The 18,328-nt window shown below is 41.0% G+C and overlaps 1 protein-coding gene across 5 annotated transcripts in view; it reads left to right on the top strand.

Moving 5' to 3' along the window:
- The window catches only part of ARHGEF6 (Rac/Cdc42 guanine nucleotide exchange factor 6), a 116,772-nt gene that overhangs the window by 86,921 nt on the left and 11,523 nt on the right, over positions 1-18,328 (top strand). For 2 of the 5 annotated variants that reach the window (XM_061177903.1, XM_061177902.1), the window contains 7 exons: positions 7,043-7,181; positions 9,825-9,884; positions 11,855-12,001; positions 14,814-14,900; positions 15,708-15,786; positions 16,814-16,959; positions 18,030-18,155. In XM_061177903.1, coding sequence (XP_061033886.1) covers positions 7,043-7,181; positions 9,825-9,884; positions 11,855-12,001; positions 14,814-14,900; positions 15,708-15,786; positions 16,814-16,959; positions 18,030-18,155 — 784 coding nt within the window. Of the gene's footprint in view, positions 1-7,042; positions 7,182-9,824; positions 9,885-11,854; positions 12,002-14,813; positions 14,901-15,707; positions 15,787-16,813; positions 16,960-18,017; positions 18,156-18,328 lie in introns of all 5 variants that reach the window. The other 3 variants (XM_061177901.1, XM_061177899.1, XM_061177900.1) reach the window with 2 other exon arrangements.

Raw genomic sequence — 18,328 nt, 5'->3', positions numbered from 1 at the left:
TCAGTCACATTGTTTGCAAATATTTTCTCCCAGTCTGTAGGTTATCTTTTCATTTTGTTGATGGTTTCCTTTGCTGTGCAAAAGGTTAAAGTTTGATTAGGTCCCATTTGTTTAGTTTTGCTTTTATTTCTATTGCCTTGGGAGACTGACCTGAGGAAACATTAGTACAATTTATGTCAGAGAATGTTTTGCCTATGTTCTCTTCTAGGAGTTTTACGATGTCCTGTCTTACATTTAAGTCTTTAAGCCATTTTGAGTTTATTTTTCTGTAGGGTGTGAGGGAGTGTTCTGACATCATTGATTTACATGCAGCTGTCCAGCTTTCCCAACACCACTTATAGAAGAGACTGTCTTTTCTCCATTGTATATTCTTGCCTCCTTTGTCGAAGATTAATTGACCGTAGGCCTGTGGGTTTATTTCTGGGCTCTTTATTCTAGGGGTAGTTTTTTGAGACCAGTCTTTGAAATTTGCTGGTTCTCTCTACTGACCTAGCTGGCCTCTTGTGTAGCTTGTTGTTCTTAATTAAGAGGACCAGCCTTCTCTCATTTGCTTACCACCAAAATCTTCATTGCTTTTGCAAGAGACCTTAGGCTTGAATTTCCCCACACTGTTTTTCAACTAGAACCAATTCCTTTGAGGAAAGCTCTCTGTTCCTATAGTCTGTCTGCCTCTCCCCTGGGCAAAATCTTTGAGCCACCACTCTGGGTGCTGGGCAGGGCAGTAGCCTCTGGTCTTCTCTGTTTACCTTTCCCAGCACAGAACCTCTACCCTACAAGCAAGCTGGGGTGAGGGTAATTTGGTGCCAGTATTTTCAGCCTGCGTCCTCCCTCTCCATCCAACCTCTCAGCCACACTCACTAGGCATTCAGCATCTTCAACTCAGAGCTGAAGCAGTTGAGATACGCTAGTGAGATATTGTGTCCTTGGGTTAGGAGTTGAGGGCAGAGGGAGCCCTCTCTTCTTGTCCACACTTGCCTGGAGTGGCTTCTGGCAAACTGAGCCAGGAGGAGGGAGGAGGGAGAGAGGGAGAGAGCAGGTCATGGCTCAAATACCAAGCTCTCCCTGTTCTTACTGAGTTTTAGAATATTTTCTTGAATAAATGTTTTCTTCATTTACCAGATGTCACTGGAACACTTTCTAGAGACTTTAAATGGTTGTTTTTATAGGTTCCACTAGCTCTGCTTGTTTCCCCGGGGGATGGGTCCACGTAGCATCTCATGCCACCATCCCCTTCATGCCACTCCTTGATGTCAGCCTAAAAACTTTTTCCCAGTTTTATATTGTCTCAGTTTACAGTTCTGCCACTTAGAAGCTGTGTTACCCAGGGTGATTCACTTAATCTTTAAGCCTTAGTTTCCTCACTTGTAAAATGAGGATAAAATCACCTACCTTGCAAGGTTGGTGTGAGGATTCAATGAAATAATGTAGACCAAGTACCCGGCATATAGCACAAGGTACTTGCTGCCACCTCCCATGTCTGCTTTATTCATCTTCTACCAACTTCTCGTTGTTTTTTAGAAAAAAAATTATGCAATATTTCAAGTATACAAAGAACAGAGATAAAATAAAGTACACCCACGTACCCACCAAATAAAGTACACCCACATACCCACCATTCAGCTTAAGAATCAAATTATAGCTGCAATTGGAGTCCTGTGTATACTTTCCAATATTTCCTGCTCCTCCCTCCCTCCCCCGAGGGAACCTCAGTCCTGAATTTGTTTTTATTATTTCCAGGAATGTTTTCATACTTTACTACTTATCTTCAGTAAAGAAAAATATGGTTCAGAGGCATTTTCCCTGTGATGGCTACGTAAACATCCTGTGTGGATAAGGGTAAATTTCTTAATGCCAATGAAAAGAGATCCCATCATGTTAGCTTGCCATTTATATGAGCATGTTTTCTTTTTCTTCTGATCTGAGAACAGCAATTCTGGATAAATACCAGAAAGAAATGGTGTACCTCAGATGGCAGACTTTTGTAGTGTTTAGAGAATTTTCTGTTGTAATTCTGTGTGCTAAAATACTACTGACTCTGCATTTACCCATGTTAGGAGTTTAAAGTATAAATAACAGTAGAGATTCCTTCAAACATTATGATTTAAAGTTTGTTGCACCGTTAATTGAAAGATTCTCAGCTTTGGGGGGAAATTATTATACCCTGTTTGCTTGATTTTGGTTAGTGATTTTTTTAAAATTGAAGTATAGTTATTTACAATGTTTCAGGTGTACAGCAAAGTGATTCAGTGTGCATATATCTATGTATAGATATAGATATATATACTTTTTCAGATTCTTTTCCATTATAAGTTATTACAAGATATTGAATATAGTTCCCTGTGCTATACAGTAGGTCCTTGTTGTTTATCTATTTTATATATGATTAGTGATTTTTTTGGAGAATTTTATAATATCCCTTGAAATGATGGAAGACTCACTGGAGTCCCATAGAACTGAATTTTTATCTTAGTGGTTTATTTACATGTAAGGAATGAAAATTAAATTAAAATACTTGGGGTTATCCTCAGAGGTGCTTCTAATATAATCTCAGCTATTTTCTAGGCATCTTGTCGTAATTTATGCTGACATACTAGAGGCAAAGCATAGTTGAGTGAAATTCTCAGAAAATTCAGATTAAAATCCTGTTTTATATGAAGGTTTCAGCTGAAATAGGGACATGGGTGGATTTCTGCTAAAGCTGTAGATGCTTAGAAGCGGGAAAATCTCTGAGTCAGAGCAAGCCAGTTAGGTGAACTTCTTCATTTCGGCCGGCAGGTAGCAGTATCATACTAGAAATGCTTGTGACGATTGCCAATGAGACCAGACGCAGCCTGAAAATTGTATGACTGTGCGTTGGTGCCTTGTGAAAAGTGCAGTGATGCATTATCTGAATTTGGAGATATAAGCAGACCCCAATCTTGATATGTTTGTTCCCCATATTTACATATATTTGAATGACTGCCCCAGTCTTTTGCTCGGCCCTGGGTGAGGTCTTTGGGGATTTCCCCTCTCTCTCCCCTTCTGGCTTGCTATTGTGGCTCTTATTTCTTCCTGGGAGTAACTTCACCCTTACAAAAATACCCACTTCTCTCCCGTGCTTCGTTGTGGCATCCATCCTTTTCACAAGGGAGAGGAACCTGGCGGCGTGAAAAGACAGAGGGGGGAGAGGAGGAGAGAGTTAGCGCCGAGGCAGATCTGGACCTCACTTCCGGCTCTATTGCGGCGACTACCACAAACACCACGTGTTCTTTTCCTCTTGTTAGTTTTATTCACTCTCTGTTTACCACTGTTGTCAGCAATGAAGACTTTGAGAAAAACTCAGAGCTGTGTACTTGCTTCCGGGACGAAGCACATAGGAAAAATTCTGAGACTAGATTCTGTTCTGTCTTTGAGGAACCAGGGAAGGGAGCAAGTGAGACTGACCACAAACAAAAAGTGGTGGGGAAGAAGCAGGCAGCCTAGTCTCTGGGACTGGATCAGTGAAAAAAGGGCTAAGTGAGATCCACCCAACCCAGTGTGAGCGGCATCCCGGGGATTTTCCACTGGCCACGCCCAGCCTCCCAGCTCCTCATGCCTCACCTCCCCTTTCCAGACCACAGTGATTCCCATGAAAGGCTGGTGGCGAGAGACTGAGGCGAAACGGGGGGAAAATCTGGTCCTTTTCTAGCTGCTCTAGTTAGAGTTACCATCGTTCGAAGTGGAAATCTATGCAAAGATTCTACAGAAACACTGTTATATGAGATGGTTAAGCCCTGTAGTGTTATTATAATGTATGATACTTTTCTTCAGTTTTCCAGCCCAACCTAGAATATACCAGAGCCCCATCCACCATGCATTCTATAAGGGTATGTTGAGTTTCAAACAACATTCATACATTGAAAACTGCTTCTATTGTATCACATCACATGTACAGAACCTGTTAAACTTGAAAAGCACTTCAAACAGGCTGTATAAAACGTAAAAGCTGCATTTGAAAGACAGATTGTGTTTTGGTATAACGATATATATTTGCATGTTATATTTGTGTATGATATTAATTTGTGCATTAACTTTATTTGGCTAAGTAAAATATGTCTTTGAGGATCTATTTATCATAATGGGCAGTGGCTTTATAAGGCAGTTTTGTTCTTTTGTTGCACTAGTCTAATGTTACTTTTTCCCCAATAGCCAGTGTTTTATTCTGATAGTGATCTCACGTTATATTGAAAAAAAATTTTTAATTCTTTTGTAATATTTAACAAGCCTAGAAGTTAGAATGCTGCATGGAAAGTAATAAAGTACACGTTAGCATCTGCTTGTAATTGTTGTAACCCTTGTATCAATTAGAGTAGAATGTTGAGGATGCAGGTAGTGATTTACTCATGGAAAGGAAAAAATAAGACTTGTTTACCAAATTGAAAAGAAATTAGGAAAGTGATTTTCTCAAAATTACATACTCAAATGCACTCTCCAACTTCGAGTTATTTTCCTAATTATATTTTATATGTGATGATTATTTTTTAGTCTAAGCCAAATCTGACCCAGAGACAGGTTAACCTGTGTTTCCCTAGTCGCTTGCATTAAGCACTATTTCTTTTTTAAAAATTTTTATTGAAATCTAGTTGATTTACAATGTTGTGTTAATTTCAGGTATACAGCAAAGTAATTCAGTTATACATATAGATATATATTCTTTTCCATTATGATTTATTACAGGATATTGAATATAGTTCCCTGTGCTATATAGTAGGATCTTGTTGTTTATCTATTTTATATATGGTAGTGTGTATCTGTTAATCCCAAACTCTTAATTTATCCCTTCCCCACCCCCTTTCCACTTTGGTAACCATAAGTTTGTTTTCTATGTCTGTGAGTCTGTTTCTGTTTTGTAAATAAGTTCATTTGTGTCATATTTCAGATTCCACATGTAAGTGATATCATATGATATTTGTCTTTCTCTGTCTGACTTACTTCACTTAGTATGATAATCTCTAGGTCCAAAACACTATTTCTTCTAGAAGTTCTCCCTGCATTATTCAAGTCAACTCAGCTCCCACCCTCCTTTTTTTCATGGTTTAGACCTCAGAGATGGTCCATGCCACTGCTGTGTTCCACATCAAGCATCAGACAGTAGTGATTTCCAACAGACCTGGGTATGAACCTTAACTTAGCTATTTACTTGCTTTCACTCACCCTTTCTGAGTCTCATGTTTCTCGTCTGTAAAATGAAGATAACACCTGTGTTGAAATGTTGTTGTGAATATTAAACAAGAACAAATGCATGCAGAGATCTTAGCATGAAAGATTTTAGTCTTATAAACCCCAATATTTAAGGTTCACAATTTTAGTAGGAAGTAGGTTTTATCTCTGCTTTACAAATGAGTCAGCTGAGGTTGGTAACTGATCAGGGTCACTGAATCTGTTTTATGATTTCAAGTCCAGGGCTCTTCCCTCCCCTTGGCTGCTTCTGGAGCAAGACTGCAAAAACAGATAAAACAGGTAGCATTGATGGTTAGACGTGACCACTCAGATGAGATCTAGCTTCCGTGACATCCCTGTGATTCTGCGTGACTCAAGGTTGCTGTGTAACAGCTGAAACGATGTCTTTTTCTCTCCTGCTCGCAAAAGCCAAGCAGAGGGAGAGTATCTATAGTAGGGGTAACCTGCAACCCGCCACACCCCCAAACCCCCTAGTAGGTTATCACTGATAGCAAGTTTCTTTGAACACAGCACAACTTTTTGCAACATGCCACAGTTGGGAACCGCTGTCGAAGATGTATACTAGGAGAATAAGTAGGTCATTTGGTAGTAGAGGGTTCCTCTTGGAGAGGGATGAGAAGACTGGTGGGGCCAGTGGGAATCCAAAAAGTTAAGACTTGATCTTGCAGGCAATTGGAGGTTCCTGAGTAGGAAAGCAACAGGAGTAAAGTGGTGGTTTGCAGGGTGGTTCAGAAGCCAGAAAGCCTGGAAGCTGGGGGGTCCATTGGACTATTGCAGTGAACCAGACCGGAGAGATGAAGGCCTGAGCTGAGTCAGTGGCAGTGGGAATGGAAAGGAATAAACAGGCACAAGAAGGCTTGTGACGGATTAGATATGCATGGGTGAGCAAGGAGGGAGAGGGGTCAAGAGATAAAGCAGGTTTCCTTCTTTAATTCTATTTTGCAGAAATATAAACTAAAATGATCTTGCAGCCCCAGGACTCAGTATCCTATTGGTGGAAAGGAGACAATCCAGAGGGTGCTGAAGGGCAGAGAAAACCCAGGTTTAGACTTAGACATTTGCACAACATGGTTCCTAAGATATTAATACAGTCTTTTTTTTTTGGCCACACCTCGCGGCTTGTGAGATCTTCGTTCCCCTACCAGGGATTGAACCCGGGCCCACGGCAGTGAAAGCTCAGAGTCCCAACCACTGGACCGCCAGGGAATTCCCTACAGTCTTTTTTTTTTTTTTTAAGCCGAGTTATTTGGGTAGGCTGCTGCACTGTTTTCAGATCCTAGGCTAAGTGATTAGTCATGCAAACATGCTGCTATCTGAATTTAGGACTTGATTCTGGCACATTACAAGTGGGTGTCCCAGTGATAGGGAGCACCCAGTGATAGGGAGCACTTGGTGAGTTACTCCCCTTGGCATCTCATCAGCCAATAACTAGAATATTTGCAGTGACTAAGAAAAGATTTTTTCAAACCTGACGTTGAGGTCATATGATAGATTGTATGCCCCATGCCTCTGGGTGCAGGCTTCTTAAGGGCAGGGGTTTTGGTTTTCTTCACGGCTGTATTCCCAACAGAGAACAGAGCCTGTCACTTAGTAGATGCTCAATAAATAATTGTTGGATGAGAAAATAAAGCCAGGGATCATAAGTGCCTGGTTCACCGCTGTAGCCCAGTGCTGTGCGCCATGCTGATTGAACTGAGTTGAAGTGCGTTGGGCAGCATTTGTGTTGGTGATACAAAATTTATTTGGTTTTCTATGCTGTGAAATACAGGAAAATCATGTTCAGTTGGTAACTCTTTACATGGAATATTAAGCAGTAACAAAACTATATTCGTTCTTTTGCCAGTGATGATCTGGAACGATTTATGGAAAGTCAAGGTGCGTCTAGCCCAGGTATCCTCATTTTAACAACAAGTCTCAGCAAACCTTTCATGCGACTGGAAAAGTATGTTACTCTCTTGCAAGAGTTGGAACGGCATATGGAGGTAAGGGAAGGCGAGCTATTTTAAGCTCCTGTACAAAGGATGAGCCTCTGCTCTGGAGGAAGCAGCCAGTACCGCCTCCAAACTAGCCTTACTGAGGAGTTCAGAAAAAACCTGGGTTTCAAAATTTACTTGATCCAGTCTTCCCTCTTCCCAGGCTTTTAGTTTTCCTCTTTATGCAGCAAAATAAGAAGGGGACATTCTTTTTTTTTTTTTCCCCCTCTGAAGATTTTTTTTAACTTATTTTTACTTATTTTTTCCAGCTTTATTGAGGTATGATTGGCCAATAAAAATTGTATATATTTAGGTTGTACAACGTGATTTTTTTAAAGGTGTACAATGTGATGACTTAATATACACATACATTGTAAAATCATGACCACAGTCACGTTAATTAACACATCCACCACCTCACATACCTACCTTTTTTTTTTTTTAGTGAGAACTTTCAAGATCTTTTCTTTTCTTTTTTTTTTTAAGCAACTTTGAAGTATACAATACAGTATTATCAACTATAGTCACCATGCTGTACATTAGATCCCCAGGACTTATTCATCTAATAACTGAAAGATACCCATACTTTACTATTAAATATTCATGACCATTCTCCCTCCCCTCTCTTCTCCCAGCCCCCGTCCTGTTGCTTCCTCAAGTCTCTGCTCACTGGTTGACTTAGGTTTTCTTCTGCCCTCTCATCTGTAGATGGTGGTTCTACAGAGAAATCTTCCACCAAGAAATCTTCTGTTGCTCTGATATATGAACCAGCTTTCTTGTGGGAGCTAAACAAAGCAAAACAGCATCAGAAAATGTACAGAACATTTTTCATTATAGACAGGAATGTTTATCCCTAGAGCACTGTGGTCATTCAGCTTTCTGACTCTGGATTACAATGGAAGATTCTGGTATTTCTTTAAAGATGAATAAATGCGTCCACTCTCAGTTTCTCTCTTTATGCAGCCATACATCTCCATCAAAGCCCCCTCACATTTTTGTTTATAAATGTACAGTTTACTTGCAACAGCTGTAGCATAGCTATCACTTTTTCTAAATATTCAGATTTGCAATGAGGCCTGAGAATTGAATACTTTTGCCTCAAGAGCCCAAATCCTCTTTATTAAAAGCCAATCAGCAGGGGTAGCTTCTTGAACCATTCTTGTGTGATGGAGCATAGGGGATGGGGGTGGGTGAGGAGGGCCCGAGGGGTGAAGCTGCATTTACCCTACTTGTTCTTCCTGTGTCTGGGGAAAGGTTTTGAGGTTTGAAAGGGTTTGATTATCTTTAAAGAAAAAGGTTGCACGCTGCCGGTCTTGTCAGCATTTGTAAGGATTGAAAGCGTGTACTCTGAGCGAAAGCACGTTCTCAGGTTCTTTGGCCTGCCGGAATGAAATTTCAGTTAGGGCCCAGGAAGGTGTTGACCTCTGGATGGCTTTCCAAAAGCTAAACCTGTTCACTGACCGTTTGAGGTTTGCCCCTCCTTGTTTATCACAAAAATCCAGAAACGAGTGGCCCCGGTTTCTGTAACTGTTCAGTGCTGAAGTGCACATAGACACTTCATTTGAGGAAATAAAATCCCAGGAGCTCCTACTGCCTGGATCCCACCATCAGATAATACGTACCCTGAGTACAAGTTCACCATCTGGTGAGACCCTTTTCCAGCTTTCTGATCATTGAGTATGGCTGCGGGCTCATGGCAGAGTAGAACTTGAACTTCTCAATGGTCAGCCGATTTGCGGAAGGATACATTTATAAAGGAGTACAACCTTTCTTTTCATAAGCAATGCTGTTCTTGGCTTGGGTCAGACCCTTAGTCTACTCAGCTCTGTATTTTATCACCCAAAGCTGATTGAACAGCAGATTTTGTCTTCCTGTTACTGCAGCTGAATTCCAGAGGTTAGCTGGACATCTCCTGCAAGGAACCCTACTTTCCCTTCATAAACAGTTACGCAGCTGTGGATTCCTCAAAGCCATTTTTGAACCTGTTCACTTTTCAGGGTTGTGAGTACCGTGGAATTGCAGACCAAATATAATCAGCTTGCTTAAGACGGAGCACATGGTATGAGACCTGGAATTTTTTCCCGTCTGCCATGTTGAGTCTGCTGAAAGAAAATGGAGGCGGTGTAGGAAATGAGATTGGATTGATTTCTCTCTAACCACCACTCTGTTTCTACAATTCCCTACCTCTTGTCATTTACTAACAACATGACCTAATGATGCCCCCCCCCACATAATTATTATTTATTATCCAAGGTATAACAGCAAAAAGGCAAATGGGAACTCTTGCCTCGATAACTGTACCTAGTATGTTGTTACCAAATATATAATGTGTTCCCAGCCATCTTAATTTCTTCATCACCTAACCATTAGAGGTGCTGAGATTCCAAATGCTCAAATGCTGTTTGATTTTTTAATCTTCAAGTTAGCATATGGTAAAACTGACTTTTTTCTTTTGGGGTACAGGTCTATGACTTTTAACATGTGTATAGATTCGAGTTGCCACCACTACTGTCTCGATACAGAACAATTCCATCATCCCTCAAAATGTCCTCTTTGGATCTCTTTGCAGCCACACCCTCCTCCCACCCCTAACCCCTGCAATCACTGCTCTGTTCTCCTTTAATATTGTTTTAAAATGTATTCCTTTAATAGGATACGCATCCAGATCACCAGGATATTCTGAAAGCAATCATAGCATTCAAAACTCTCATGGTAGGTGATGCTCTAAAATTATAATTCTTCATTTTGTATGCTTTGTTCCTAAAAGAGTGACTTGTGTGTAATGTTTCTTTCCTTCTGCAAAGGTCTCTAGAGTGGAAACAATAAGCTCTAGTGACCGTATCGCAGTGATTGTTTCATTTAATGTTGTTTTCCAAACATCATGCTTACCTGTGAAAGGTTGCCAGGCTGAGGGTGTAAAGCACTCACATTTGAAGACTCTGCCACATTAAGCATGGCTGTGTAGGTGGGGGGTTTCCTTTTGTCTCTTTGTCTTTACCCCCGTGTTACTCACCTTATGTCTGTGCAACTCGTCCTTCACTGATTGGCATCAATACCGGATTCATCTACTTGGGCCGAAAGGTGTGAGTCTATTCTTTGCATATGAAAAAGAAATCCTTCATCAAATCTAAAAGGAAAAAGAAACCCGACTAAAATACAATTGCTGTATATAGAGTGCTATCAAAGTTACCTTTTATCTTGAATCTCGAGCACAATGGCTTAATGTCCTCTTGAACCCACTGATGTAAAACTGCTTGGTGGCATTTTAGGAGTAAAGAAAATGTTATTTGGGGTGATTAAGTCGAGCTTAATTTTAGACATTTCTGTAGTACTCCAAGTGATGGGGATCACCGTTCAGTTATTGATTCTTGCTGTAAGGTTGCGATGCAACATTCACCATCACCTCGTTTTTATTGCTGTCGAAAGATCTGTACCTGACGTGTCCACAGTTAAACAGCAAGTTGAAGACCAGAGTGTAAGGTATCAGGTTACAATTGCTGTTGTAGGTAAAAAATGGTGGAATATTGGCAGTTTGACATGGTTCAGCCTAATGGAACAGCCCGCTGAAACCCATGGCATTTATAATTATTTGTGTCCTTTCTCTTTTTTCCTATGTAAATTGAATATAAAATGTCTCATTTGAAAAATGATATTTCTTTCTAATCATTTTACATGTTGTAAAACTTGCTTTGATGGTTATAGTATACTTATTCCCATTCTAGGCCTCAAAAATATGTGTACAATGAATTTATTTCCTCAAGTTTCCATTTACCTGAAAGGGGCAGCAGAGATTTTATAGAAAACATGCCCCAAAACACTATGATAGTCATTTGGAAACAGAAACATAACTAACCATATGCTTATTTTCATATTTGATTTGGAGTGAATACTGTTAAATTATTTTAAGATAACCTCACATTTTCTGAAGCAGTGAGATATATATGTATATAGTATATACTATATACAAATATATAGTAGTCATACCCCACATATTATTTCTTGGCTTGTATTTTCAGTTTGTATTTGTGAAATTCAGTTGTATCTCTTTTTCCAATCCTTTTAGGGATAAAAATTAACTTAGTACTTTTTCATAGCAATCTACTACTGGTCCCAAAACAAAGTATAGGGCAGTGCATATGTTTCATTATAAGATCAGTTTGATTCACTGTGGCATAAGGAGTTTACTTTTCTCTTTTTCGATAACTCTTGGAGTCATTTTGTAAATTAAGATGTCACTTGGTTGGAAACTGAGTTAGAAAAATAAAATTGCTTTGTAACAAAGCACGATTTATGCAAAGGTAGACAAGATGGAGAGGAGCTGGAGCGAGCAGGGACACCAAGCACCAGATCTGAGCCTACTGGTCCTGTTGGATGTGATTCTGCTACTTGTCTTCCCTTACTCCTTGTGGGGACGGAGAGGCAACCCCCTTCTACCACTTTATCTTGATGTTTTGCAAAATGAGAAGTGGCTCTTCCTTACAAAATGTTTAGGGGCTGAAGGCTAGAGATTTAAGGTAGTGGATCTTTCCGTCTGTCCGGAACGGACCTGGTGATGGGACTCGTGGTGAGGAATAGGGCCTCAGCGGAAATCTGATAGTCAAGAGCCGCTTCTTACTTTAGCCTTGTTTTAGGTCTGTTTCAGAAGAATTCCTATTTCAGTATGTTCTGCTTTGGTTCTGTAGGGGCAGTGCCAAGATCTCAGAAAGAGAAAACAGCTGGAGTTGCAGATACTTTCGGAACCTATTCAGGCATGGGAAGGGGAGGATATTAAAACCTTGGGAAATGTGATCTTTATGTCACAAGTAATGGTGCAGTATGGAACATGTGAGGTAAGAGGTTTCAAATCTCAACACCCTTTCTTCCGTCTTTTGTATATTTCTTCCTTTATTTCTTCTTCCCTCAAGGTCAAATGCTCAAACTTTTCGCATCAGAAACTGAGCACCTGTTCTTTGCCCAGCCCACAGCACCAAGCAGAGTCCCGTCACTGGGGACAGCCATGATCTCTGCCTTCAAAGAACTCGTTGGAGACAGATTAAAACCCAAGCTGCAACTAAAAAACCAACCAAAATAGTCAATGCCACATCATGCCATCCCTACAATAGATTCCATAGAATTTCAGAGAAGGGAGAGACCAAGAAAAGACTGTATGCAGATAGGACTTGAGGAGGGGGCCATGAAGAGAGAGGGGGAAGATTTTGTAAGGGAGAGGTCATTCTTATCTCAGGAGAGAGCAGGAATGTGGCCTTTTTTCTTCAGCGCACTGAGGCAGCCAGTTTATTAGGAGTAGAGGAAGCATCCTGGGCAGAGTGAAAGAGCGAATTCATTGGGTTCGAGAGAGGCAGGTTGTGAAGAACCTCGGATGTCCGGCAAGGGTAGTTCAGCTGGACGCAGCAGGAAACCATGCGAGGCCTGAGTAGTAGAGAAACAGGGGTGAAACGAAAGGGGTGTTTCTGACAACCTGGCAGCTGTATATGTCAGCTAAACTGGAGGGGATGGGGCTAGAGACAGGCCAGCTGGGTTGGAAAGTGGTAAGTACCCCCCCCCCAAGGAAGGTGGTGGCAGAGAGAATGAAACTTAAGGGGCAAATATGAGACCTGTTTAGAAGGGAAAGCCTATAGGAAGTGGTGAGCCAGAGGCTAGAGGAGATGACGGATGTCATTTCAGACCTGGTAACTTTCAAGTGATGGTGGGTATCCAGGAGGAGATGACTTGTAGGCAGCTGTTGAAACGGTATAGAAATGTGGGTAGGAGGTCAGAGTTAGAGGCAGAGGTTTACATGCCCCTGACAGATGTGCCTTCTTGGGAAGTAAATATCCAGAGAGAAGCACGGAAGCCTGAAGATGGATTATGTCTTTTAGGAAGGGAGCGGGGTAGGGGAAGAAGGTTGATTACATCACCTGGTGTGATTTACGGGGTATTACAATCGTCTTCTCCCTCCCCAAACATCTTCCTTTACTCCCTGACAGGTCTCTGTCAGAGATTCATTACTGTGGGTTAATGTGGTTACCAAAGGGGAAAGCGGGGAGGGATAAATAAGGAGTTTGGGATTAACAGATTCAAACTACTATACGTAAAATAGATAAGCAACAAGAACCTACTATATAGCACAGGGAACTATATTCAATATCTTGTAATAACCTAAAACGAAAAGAATCTGAAAAAGAATATGTATCTGAATCACTTTGCTGTACACTTGCAACATTGTAAATCAACTATACTTCAATTAAAAAATTGGAAAAAAGAAAGCAATCTCATTTAAAATGCAGATACCCTGGGGAAGGTTAATGCAGCGACTCTAACAGTCTTTCATACCTTTGGGATAAACCTCTTGGGTAAAGCAAGGACGAATCAGTGCCGGAAAAAGAAGACGAAACAGGGACTTCCCTGGCGGTCCAGTGGTTAAGACTGCGCGCTTCCAGTGCAGGAGGCTGGGGTTCGATCCCTGGTCGGGGAGCTAAGGTTGGCCTCGCATGCTGCGCGGCGAGGCCAAAAGATTAAAAAAAGAAAAAAAGACAAAGCAGAAGATAGAGGAGAATCAGGGGAGTGTGGTGTGTCATGGAAATTCTAGGAGGAGCATTTGAAAATGGTCAGCCTGCTGAGTGCTGTAGAAGGGTCAGAGGTCAAAGAGTATGGAGACCGGGAAGAAGCCATTGGATTTCTCTAGAAGGCAGTGATTGAAGACTTTGAGAGAGCAGCAGGGGTGCAGTTAGAGAGGGATCAATGGGGAGAAAACGAAGGCAGCAAGTAATTTGGCAATAAAATGTCAAGAAATAGGGTGTTATGTCTAAGGAGCCACAGGGGCAAGTGAAAGCTTATGAAATGGACAGGAGATGTGCATATGCTAAAGGCAGCAGAAGAAGCCAGTTAGACAGGAGAGGCAGCTGGAAGCAAGAGCAGGAGATGAGACCAAGCAAGAGAAAGATGTGAGAGAACGCAGAACACTTGTTAGAAAAATTAGCCTTGAAAGGTTGCTCTTCTCAAGCGGGAGAAAGGAGACGGAGCCAGACATGAGGATAATTGTAGCTAAGATGGCTGGACGCGCGAGCCCAGCGCAATCTTTGGCATCTACTCATTGCATATCTGTTTAAGGAGTTCAGAGAAGCCTTCGTGTGTAAAATTTCCTTTAGTGCCATTTTAAAAAGGGTTTCCTTCTTTGTTTTATATGGGTATAATAATTATTGTGTAGTTATTGATTAACGGTAATTTTAGGAAGAGTTTACCATACATGTTAGGGCATAATAAATTTCCTATCACCTGAAAACCCCTTTATTGGGCCACTTTTCAAAGTAAAATCATTTCCACTTTGGGAACATTGAGACTTACATTGTGCTCTGGTTGCAACTTGGGCAGGAAGGCATTAACTGCGTGACTTTTCAGGCTTACATGCTCGGGAAACAAGCATGGTTGTTTGTATTTAACTCTTATGTATAGGAAGGACACAGATAAACTGGGGGCCTGTATCCATTTTCAAAGTAAAATTAAAGCGTTTTGTACTTTTAAGTTGGGTATCCTTTTTTTAAAAAAATCACTGTGTTTCATTGCCTTATATAAGATCTATGTTACAAAAATGATTCCAGAAATTCTTAATAAACAAAATGTGCAATTTATATTTTTCATTTAATCTTTTTCCTTCCACTTCAGGAAAAAGAAGAGCGGTACCTCATGTTATTTTCAAGTGTCTTGATAATGTTATCTGCAAGTCCTCGGATGAGTGGCTTTATCTATCAGGTTAGTAGATTTCATATAAAGCAAATAGCAAGACCCGTAATGAAAACAGGTTTCCATCCAGATGCAATATTTCCACTCCGGCATTAAAAGCTCCAGCCAGAAAAGACAGAATGTTCTGTCTGACCCTTCATGTAATTAAACAGTTTATAAGAGCAGATGTTCCTTCTCTCAGAGGCGTATGTGTTAGCATAATGAGTTTATCCTGAATGTCCACTGCTCTGGTTATAAGCTAGGTTATGAATGTGTAAATAGAAATTGAAGTCTGCAACTAGATGAATTAGCAACAGCATTTTCCAGGCCCATATCACATCATTATTGCTGAGAAAATATAAAGTTGAGACTTGCCCCTATGGTTGTCTTATTACAGTCACATCACGTGACTCAAGTTTCTGAGCTGGAAGTCATTCAGCTCCTTAGGAAATTCAGCTTCCTTTAGTCTGCTCCCAAAACGCGGAGTATTATAAGTTACTGTTGCCTATCCTATCTTGGCCTAGCAATTACTAATTTTCATGAAATTCGAGTTTCTACTTTGTTTTCTGATTCTCAGGAAGATGTGTTAGAAAAGTAAACTGTGATTAAATCCTGACCTTATGGTTTAGGGAGTGTTAGCAAAACACAAGCCACATTTTCCCCTTGCTTTCTTGTCTGATTAAAATTTAAAGCCGGGAAACATATTATCTATTGACAGACCAAAGAAATATGTCTCTCCATAATTCACCAGTGATTCCTAAGAGGGTCAGAAAATCTAACAAATAAGCAGAGACATGTATAACCACAGAATTAATGGGGATGTTCTTTTTCTGGTAGGGAAAAATACCAATAGCAGGAATGGTGGTGACTAGATTAGATGAAATTGAAGGGAATGACTACACATTTGAAATCACTGGTAGGTAATTTTCTCTTCTTCATGTAGCTACTTCAAATTCTTTTTGAAATGCAGTGGGGTTTAAATAAATAAGTGCTATTATTTTCTGTTCTATAGTCCATGAGCAAGTTTTACATGGGCATGGCAAAGCATATTCCATTTTCTGGCTTAATTAGGCTACAGCGATAGCAGGGAAACCTCCTGGTCATTCAAAAGCCTCGGCTTCGCCATTGGTTTCAGTCTTCTCTTGCATAAGAGCTACTTGTTAGAGCTAAGAAATAACAAAATGGACCGATGTAAATGTAATTTTCTCTCTCTTCTGTCATCTGTTCCCTGGTGGCAGAGGAGCCAAAGATGTGGACTTTTATCAGCCATTTTATCACCAGGCTATGAATTAGCGAGATTCGGGCGTGTTTTTAAAAAGTGCTGAAAAGCCATGAAACTTTGTTCACAAATTGAGCAAAATGCCACACCTCCATAATGCTTCGTGACACTTTGGCCTCTTGTCCCTTTTGCCAAACCTGTGTGATATCCACTTGATGGTTGCACTTTTTGCACTGACACGACACGATGGCTAACACTGGGATGCTGGCCGCAGGCTTTACCCCCTTCTTTCCCAATAGGGAGCCCGAGATTTGGTGTTGGCCCAGAGATTGGAACCAGTCTTAGTTGGATCTTGCTTCATCTTTGATATTGGGTAAAGCAATACAATATTCTCATTTTAGACTATGAACTAGATGGACCCTGTGCTTACATTTTTGGATTGTGAGTTTGTTTAGAGTGAAGTTTTTTACTCCTTCCAAGATTCTGTAAGCGGTAGAAATCCAGGATGGTTTTATAAATCAGATATGAGCATTTATGTCTTGTCTTTGTCATCAGCGCTTATCTGTTCCTGATAGACAAGTTTCAACAGGGTTAGCTCATAGGTATGAAAACGCCTGAAAATAGACACCCAAGTCCTAGCTGCAATGAAGTGTGTTTATGAATGAGGCAAGCTCAAGCTCCTCCTTGCCTTCTGTTTCCAAATGCTCCTAATCGGGTGATGCAGGTAACATGGTAGAGAGAATTGTGGTCCACTGCGGCAACAACCAGGACTTCCAGGACTGGCTAGAGCATCTGTACAGGCTGATGAGAGGACCCGCCTCTTGCAGTTCGTTATCCAAAACATCGTCGTCATCTTGTAGCGCTCATTCCGTAAGTAGTCCGTCTGTCCTGTCCAGGGATCATTGAGTCTCTTGTCACATCCTGCCTGCTGAGGACTTACAAGAAGTGGTGAGCATGCCCTTAGCCTTTGGATAGTCTGTATTTATAGGGTTTGAAGTACAGTCAAACCTCACTAATTCTGGTTTCTTGTTATGGAGGGAGACCCATCCCAATGAACAGAGTTTGACTTAGAGGAGTGCAGCTTTGTTTGACAGTATTAAGGTACTCCAACTAACTGCTAGCAAAGTTCTTCTAGCCAGAAGTCCTGCTAAGATGTTTTAATGATAAACGGCATTTATTTTAATCAGCAACCATTACGTTCATGTTAATAATGTGCTAAGTCAAAGGAAAGAGTTGACCTTCGGAAGTACTTGAACATCTCCACGCAGTCTCATTTATGCATCACATTCCCTCAGTAACCTTTAAGGGTGAACTTTGAGCGTTGTCTCCTTCCATTTTATCATAAATTTAGAGTTCACGGAATTTGAATTGATGAGATTTTACTGTACTTGCCGAGTGAGATTGAAGATGTGCTGTGTTGTCTGTTAACACTCAAACCTGTGATGCCCAAATCCCAGTTTTGAGCACAGTGTGTGGTGGAAAGAACAAGGGCTTTTGGCATCCGATCTGGGTTCAAATCTTGGCTTTGCCAATTGCTGGCTGGTTACTTCACTTTGCTAAAGTTTGTCTTAAGGTTTTCTCAGGAAATAACCTATTTAAGTGCCTAAGTGAGTGCCACACACATGACCAAACTCATTAAATGTTGACTGTTACTCCACTTTCCTCCCTTAGAGGGGAGAAAACACCTGACTTGAGTGAAATTCCAGGACAGAGGGAGGGCAGGATCATGAGATGTGGAGTGAGTTTTGTGCTGTTCCTTAGAGACCCCAGAGTCTTGACTGGAAAACTCCAGTTCTCCAACTGGAGACTTGTTTTCCCATCTTTTCCTTTCTGGGGCTGCCTTTGCGGATGCAACGAAGCTATTGTTGTTCTCTCAGTGTATGGCCCAAGGGTCGGGTTCAGATGGCAGATTGCCAGCATCTCATCAGACATTTTCCCAGTCTTTTAGCTCTACCGGACAGCCCCGAGGACCCTTGGAGCCTCCTCAAATTATAAAACCGTGGAGCTTAAGTTGTCTGCGACCTGCGCCTCCACTTAGACCATCAGCAGCGCTAGGTTATAAAGAGGTAATTTTGCTACATATGGTATAAAATGCTTCTGACAAGCTGATTTCGTAGCTTATTACAAAGAGTTCTGTGGGAATGTGCTAGAATTGATGACAGGTGATACACGTCAGTCAATCTTGAATTGCCAGACTCAGTGATTTTTTTAAATTAATTTTCCATTTCCGCATTGTCCA

The sequence above is a fragment of the Eubalaena glacialis genome, chromosome X, assembly GCF_028564815.1.
Source record: "Eubalaena glacialis isolate mEubGla1 chromosome X, mEubGla1.1.hap2.+ XY, whole genome shotgun sequence".
NCBI classification, from domain to species: Eukaryota; Metazoa; Chordata; class Mammalia; order Artiodactyla; family Balaenidae; genus Eubalaena; species Eubalaena glacialis.
Note: the sequence above shows the minus strand (reverse complement) of the source record. Positions and strands in the feature narration are given on the sequence as shown.